The 7,320-nt window shown below is 47.4% G+C and overlaps 1 protein-coding gene across 1 annotated transcript in view; it reads left to right on the top strand.

The window, feature by feature from the left end:
• Positions 1–7,320, top strand: part of LOC109528176 (dynactin subunit 1-like) — a 19,336-nt gene that overhangs the window by 6,473 nt on the left and 5,543 nt on the right. Inside the window, 13 exon segments of the mRNA XM_019890537.1 lie at positions 212–229; positions 1,462–1,482; positions 2,279–2,462; positions 2,910–2,914; positions 3,452–3,649; positions 3,734–3,938; positions 4,017–4,095; positions 4,299–4,458; positions 4,760–4,864; positions 5,562–5,753; positions 5,839–5,955; positions 6,673–6,838; positions 7,254–7,292. Of these exon segments, the coding sequence (XP_019746096.1) occupies positions 212–229; positions 1,462–1,482; positions 2,279–2,462; positions 2,910–2,914; positions 3,452–3,649; positions 3,734–3,938; positions 4,017–4,095; positions 4,299–4,458; positions 4,760–4,864; positions 5,562–5,753; positions 5,839–5,955; positions 6,673–6,838; positions 7,254–7,292 (1,489 nt within the window).

Consider the following 7,320-nt stretch of genomic DNA (forward strand, 5'->3'; position numbering starts at 1 on the left):
GAGGCGCTAGGATTAGGAGGGGACGAGGACGAGGACGGGAGGCTGGGAGAAACACCGCCGCGGCCATTTGCACCGCTGCAGCTCGCCGAGCCGCCCGCCGGCCCGCCTGTTTCTGTCCGTCCGTTTGTCCGTCTGTCCTGAACGCTTGGTCTCTCCCTGTCTTGTTTGTCTCTGTGTTTCGTCCTCTTCTCTCGCAAATATGATGAGGCAGACGCCGGCTCCTCGAAAGGTACAGTCCGCCGTCTTGACGCTCGCACACCGGTCGGTCATCTCGTATTGATGTTTATGCCGGCACTTTTTTTTTTTTCCTGCTTGGTCATGCTCACTTTTTTTTTTTTTTTTTGGTCAGGTTCGTTGTATTGTGCGCAGGCAGACCGTTCGGGCTTAAGACGCTGTCACCTCTTATTTGGCGGCGCCGTTCGGTCAGGCTAAATTCCTCTGAATGGTCTCACTGTAATCCAATAAAGCATCCAACGCAACGGGCGAAAGGAGAGCAAGTCGGCGTGATGTGGAAAGTTTCATACATTCGGACATTAGTAACGCCCCCCCCCTCCACAAAAAAAAAAAAAGAGAAGAATGCAAAGCCCCTTTTCTTATTCCTGCTTTCCGTTTGAGCAGCAGCAAGATCCCGGAGCAGCTAAATTGGCACCAGATAACTCTCCACTGAGCTGAATTCAATTTGATTCGCATGGCGCCAATTCTCGACAGAAGTTACGTCATCGTCAGTTGTGCCGCAGAACATGATCCAACTTCCTCCAAAGTACTTCGCATATTTCCGTGACAGCCAGCGCATTTAAATGTGGCCGACGGCGTCCCGCGAACGCAGCCGTTGCCGCCGTCCGACAGCAAACAATAGGATTTTTTTTTTTTTTTTTTTTTCCTACCAAAAATCGGGATCAGCCTCCCCAAAAATCCATTTGGGTCGGGCCTTCCAAAATACGACCGAAATGGAAAGAGCGGTGAAGCAGAGAGTAACCAGTAGCACAAATACAAACAAAAAAGCTAGTTCAGCTTGCCGTGTCATGCGGGGCTTGTCTTTCGGTTCGGCCAACTGGACCGCACAATGGAGTCATTCGGGTCACCGGCGGCGGTGCCAGTCACGTTGTCGTTGGGGATCGTTTGGCACAGCCGATGGATGCTTTGTGACCTTAGCAAAACGTATGCTGTGTTGGAATGCGTCATTCCAACTTTGTTGGATGACTGAGTCGGTGGCTCCGCCGTATTGCGATCGGACATCAGAGGTCGCGGTTCGGTTGGCATTAGGTGCCGCACGGTTCGCTTCGTTTCACTCCCGAGTGGCTCGCCCTCCCGAGCCTTCCTCCCGTTTCTGCTCTTGCAAACTCGTCGGAGAGCAGAGTGCCTTGAATGCTTTGCCTTCAATGACTAACCCTGCCTGTTTGTTTCCTCGCCCTTCCCTTCCCTGCCCTCCTGTTCCTCCTCCTGCGCCTTCTTCCTCCTCAGACCGCGGCCAGAAGGCCCAAGGTGAGCCCGCTTGCAACTTCCTCGGGGCTTCCCGTTCCTACCAACTTTGCTCTCGTGCAGGGAGGGGGGGAGGGGTCAAACGTTTGTGCCCAAGGGCCACATTTGATTTTTAAAACGGAGATTTGATTTTTAAATCGTGTCAACGTTTGTTGACACGATTTGGCAAAAGCTAACTAATATGTGAGGAATATTCTCATGTTGAATTATAATTCACCTTATTGAAGAAATTACATTTGAAAACAGTGATCCCCGCATTTCGTGCACAAGGTAACTCGATGTGTTTCGCAAAATTAAAAGCTGAGAAGCGTTCGCGAACGAGACTTAAATACATTTGAAAGCAAAGTCATGAAATACTGTCGTCGAGAAGATCAAAACTCATCGAGTTGAGGTCACTTGATCTTACTTCCTTGACACTTATTACTACTTTCCTATAAACTGTGCTTTGGCGCCATCTTGTGGCGTCACAAAATAAATAAATAAAAAAGTCGGAGAACCGGGAATAGTTTTACATTTCTGTTTTATTGATGGTTCGGCAAACAAAACGGCAAAAAACAAAAGAATTTGCTAATAGTGAACCACAAAAATGCAAGGAATTATTGACAGCGGGCCAAATTAAAGAACAGAGTGGCCAGTATGTGGCCTCTGGGCCATACTTTGCGCACCGCCGCATTGTTGTGTGCGCGACTGTGGTTTGAAGCTGCAAAGTGGTTCAAAACCTCATTGGACGCATTTGTATCGTGTTCTCGGAAGGGCAATGTTGGTTGATCTGCGCCATTTGCCACTGCTTTTCCTTCAGCAGCCGAGCCGTCCCGTAGGCTCCGGCGGGAAGGGGCCGCCGTCCGGCTCGGCCTCGGGCTCGGCTTCGGCCTCGGCCGGCGAGATGAGCAGCAGCGAGGCCGGCACGCCCGCCCAGACGCCACTGGCCGCCCCGGTCATCCCAAGCCTGCACTCTCCCGGGAACCCGACGCTCCCCAATTGCAGTCAACACTCACTATGTGCAGGGGTTTGGGATCAACCTTGTCGCAAATAGGAAAAATGTGCAAATAATTTATGCTCCGCCCCCAGCCCAAATGTTTTTTTTTGTTTTTTTTTTTTTACAATTCCCTTTATTGAATCAACCCAAAACATTTGACGATTTTGAACTCATCTGACATTCCCCCTTCAAAACAAATGACTTTCAGATTTGATTTTGCAAATCATAAAATTCAAATTAATACTTTCCTATTCGATATTTTTACTTTTTTTTTTTACCAGATGAACAGCTCTTTACTTGTCACCGCTGTGTTACTCTTCATGGTTTTGAGAACCACAACAAAAAAACTCATTTTTTTCGGCATCCCTCATTGACGTCCATGTGAAAAAGTCAACTGACGCCAGACTGTCAACAACAGTCATAGATGAGTGGGGCAAAAAAGAATGATGCAAAGAAAAAGTCAGTTAAATCCTCAACTGTACCAATTCCAGGTTGGGTAATTCGTGTGAATTGGAAAAAGGTTTTTCAGGGTTTTCTCCGATTTGGTGTTTTAAGTTGGCCTCTGCCTCACTATTATTTCAAACCCCCATTCCCCCCCACCCCCGCCTTAGGAGGAAATCGCCATGGCAACACAGGTGCGTTGACACGACGCGCTGGCACGGAAAGTGTTGTTTGTCAGTTTTAACAGCCCGTCGAAGGTGTGACTGACTGCTAAAAATGCACATTTAGTTCGGCATCTGGCAAACTTGACGCGCACGTTTTTCTTCAGCGCCGCTGTGTGAATTGTCTTAACATGCACAAAACGACGACTGCTGCGGGGCCCGAAGCATGGCTGCCCGTACTCGCTCTAAAACGAGCTTTCCCAAATTTTGAAAACTGAATGTATTGTTTGATTGTATGAACTGTCGTGGTAATATTGAAGCCGTTTTTGTGATGTGGAGGAGCGCAATTCAGACTTGGCTGTCAAACGTGCCAAATTGTCAACGCCTGTTTCAGGAGGAGGAGGCTCTGCGCGCTCAGGTGAAGGACCTGGAGGAGAAGCTGGAGACGCTGAAGGTGAAGCGCACCGAGGACAAGTCCAAGCTGAAGGAGCTGGAGAAGCACAAAATCCAGCTGGAGCAGCTGCAGGAGTGGAGGACCAAGATGCAGGAGCAGCAGGCCGAGCTGCAGAAGCAACTCAAGGAGGCCAAACGGGTATGGAGGTGGGGGAGCGGGATGGGCGATGTGACGTGACGTGACGTGACGCGACGTGACGCGACGCGACGCGGCTGCCGGCAGGAGGCCAAGGAAGCCCTGGAGGCCAAGGAGCACTACATGGAGGAGATGTCGGACACGGCCGACGCTATCGAGATGGCCACGCTGGACAAGGAGATGGCCGAGGAGCGCGCCGAGTCCCTGCAGCTGGAGGTGGACTCCCTGAAGGAGAAGGTGGAGGAGCTCACCATGGACCTGGAGATCCTCAAGCACGAGATCGAAGAGAAAGGTGTCGTGACGAAAGCTCCAACATGGGGGAGGGAGGAAAAAAAGAGGGGAAAAAATGGTATTTGTGCGTTCCTGTCAGGTTCTGACGGCGCTGCGTCCAGTTATCACGTCAAACAGCTGGAGGAGCAAAACAGCAGATTGAAGGAAGCTCTGGTCAGGTGCGAATGATGTCACTTCCTGATCTCCTGCCTGCTCTCATCTTAAAAAAAAAAAAAAATCACCCTAATTCTTGAAAGATTTATGATTTTCTTTACTCCTGTGAAAAAAAAAGAACACAACATTATTCTTCTAAGAGTCGACCTTTTCTTTCCGTCTTCTTTGAAAAATCCATATGGCTTTACGAGTTCCTCCCGCCCTTCAGGATGCGAGACCTGTCGGGGTCGGAGAAGCAGGAGCACGTGAAGCTGCAGAAGCAAATGGAGAAGAAGAACGTGGAGCTGGACGCGTTGAGGGGCCACAAGGAGAAGCTGCAAGAAGAAATGTCGGCGGCCGAGAAGACCGTCGACGAGCTGAAAGAGCAGGTCCGACCCGGGACGCCGACACGCGTTAGCCTAAGAGCATCATTGCCAAGTTGTTTTAGGAACGTTTTCCGAAAATAAGTAAACACCCCCCCCCACCCCACCCCCCAAAAAAAAATAATATTTCAACAACCCCCTGGATAATTTTCCTGTTGTTGACCACTGCGTACTGCCAGATTTTTTCTTTTCCCAATATTTTAAAAATCTTTAGAGGTGTTTTTTTGTGTGTATGTGTAAAATTATGATGGGAATGAATTAGATGGGGTTTTTTGTTTTTGTTTTTTTTTTTGTTTTTTTGGATCAGGTGGATGCAGCTTTGGGGGCCGAGGAGATGGTGGAGACCCTGACGGAAAGGAACTTGGATCTGGAGGAGAAAGTCCGGGAGCTGAGGGAGACCGTCACCGACCTGGCGAGTGCTTGCACTTGTCACAATCTGGTTCTGCTTTTAATTTCGGCTGCTTTTAGTCTGAAGTAGCAGTCGCAAAGGTTTTAACCGTTTGGGATTTTTCATTAGTTTTAGTTTTTATTTCATTTAGAAATTTGGCTTATCAATTTCAGGGGTTTTTTTTTGGTCATTGATAGTTTGATCATTCATTTAACTTGAAACATTTTTAAACACATTTTTAATTGACTTAAGTTTTTGTTCATTTACAGCCGCTAGTGGCTCATACAGTTGTCATGAAACCAGCAGAGCCCAACTAAATAAGTTTCAAATCAACTTAAAAAAAGTGTCAAAGAAATAAAAGAGGAAAACTGTCACCCCCCCCAAAGGTTTTGTAATGAACTCGACATTCCACCGGATGGTGGCCAAGGCCTGCCTAAATGAAGCGCCTCCCCCTCATTTCAACATAGCTCCTTGGCCACATAATGGCGGCAAAGCAATAGTGTGAGATTAGACACGGTTTTGGCCTGCCTGAGCACAAAAACAGCAGGTGAGTTAGCTTCCTCTCCAAAAAAATACATTTATCATCGCTGTAGCTATAACGTCATTTTAAATCGTTTTCTAAGCATTGCCGTTTCATTTTTTTTTTCCTTGTTCCATTGGGCAAAAATGTTCCCAGAGAGTCCATTTTTTCATATTTTGTCAACTCTCACAACGCCCGCAGGAGGCCATCAACGAAATGAACGACGAGCTCCAGGAGAACGCCCGCGAGACGGAGCTGGAGCTGAGGGAGATGCTGGACCTGAGCGGCACGCGAGTGCGAGAGGCCGACAAGCGGGTGGAGGCCGCGCAGGAGACGGTGGCCGACTACCAGCAGACCATCAACAAGTACCGCCAGCTCACCGCTCACCTGCAGGTAGCGTCCGCGTACTTCCCACTTTGCGCGACATTGAGACTCGGGCAGATGCCGCCGAGTCCTGATTCGGTCTTTTTGCTGACAGGAAGTCAACCGAGAGCTGACCAGCCAGCAGGAAGCCTCCGCCGAGCTCCAGCAGCAGCCGCCCGCCGAGATGTTCGACTTCAAGATCAAGTTTGCCGAGACCAAGGCCCACGCTAAGGTCGCTATGGCAACCTGCCAAGTCAACGTTGACGTTTGTTCCCAAGTTGAAAACTCTTTCACCGCCACCGACGACACGAGATGCCGAGCGAGCCTCGTAACTGGGAGGGATGGCGACAAAGGAGTCACCCTTTTTTGAAAGCTACTTTTCATTTGTGAAATTTCACCTTTTTGGGCCAAGAGGCAACTTTCCTCTCCATCTGTGCTTTGATCGAGGCCGTTATCGATCCAATCCGCGAAATCTCGTTCACTCCAAGACGTTCTGTGCCGTCATCGTACCTCATGCGAGGTTTCACAGTATATACAGTAGGACTTTAAAAAAAAAATCAAATATTTGTAAAGATTTTTAATTGCGTGTTTATCAGTGTTTTCAACAGATATTTTTTTTTAGGGTTTAATAGTTATTTTTTTTCCCCGAAGCATTTCAATAGATATCAAATGCAAATTTTGTCTCTTCTTAAATCCCCGCAAATTGTGGAGGTCGACTGTACAGTACACAAGCAAGTTCAAAAGATTGGATGGATAGATGATTGTCTTTTCTTTTCCTCCCCCCCAAACAGCTTCAAAACCGTGATGGTGTCAAGCCTGAATCCGATACAATCTGCTTGAGTGCAATAAATCATCTCATATTGTGTCCCCGATGTTGCGACAGTGCGAGACGACACAACGTAACCGAGTTCTAATTGTTTTGTGTGTTTTCCGTCGATGTTGCGTGCAGGCCATGGAGATGGAGCTGCGCAAGATGGAGGTGACGCAGGCCAACAGGCACGTTTCCCTGCTCACTTCGTTCATGCCCGAGTCCTTCCTGCGCCGCGGCGGCGACCACGACTGCATCCTGGTGCTGCTGCTCATCCCCAGACTCGTCTGCAAGGTCCGCCCCGCCCGCTCGCTCGCAACTTGATTTGGAGAGTACTTCAAAAAAAAAAATAAAGCCGAGTGTGGCCTATTTTCATGCTAAATTGAAAGGACATGCATGTTTTGATATTTCTAACATCATTCCAAATTTATTTGCATAATGTTTTTAAAAATAACTTTATCCCCCTCATAATGTATGTAAATGAATCTTTTCATTCCAATGTATTCTTAGCCGTTTTTTTTTCTTTGCACTTTTAGTTTGTTCTCCTATTTTATAATGAATTTATTCCGTTAACATGAAGATTTTTCCATTTTCCCATTTCATTTTGTTAACATTTCATCGTATATTGAACAAATTTTTTCATGTAGTTTTCATATTTTCATGCTCATGTAATAGACATTTTCTTTCCAATTTTCATCACACTACAACTTATTTCCACGTAGAATAAAAAAAAAAAATTCAAATCAATTCTTTGTGTGTGTGTGTGTGTGTGTGTGTGTGTGTGTGTGT

The sequence above is a fragment of the Hippocampus comes genome, unplaced genomic scaffold, assembly GCF_001891065.2.
Source record: "Hippocampus comes isolate QL1 unplaced genomic scaffold, H_comes_QL1_v1.1 scaffold168, whole genome shotgun sequence".
NCBI classification, from domain to species: domain Eukaryota; kingdom Metazoa; phylum Chordata; class Actinopteri; order Syngnathiformes; family Syngnathidae; genus Hippocampus; species Hippocampus comes.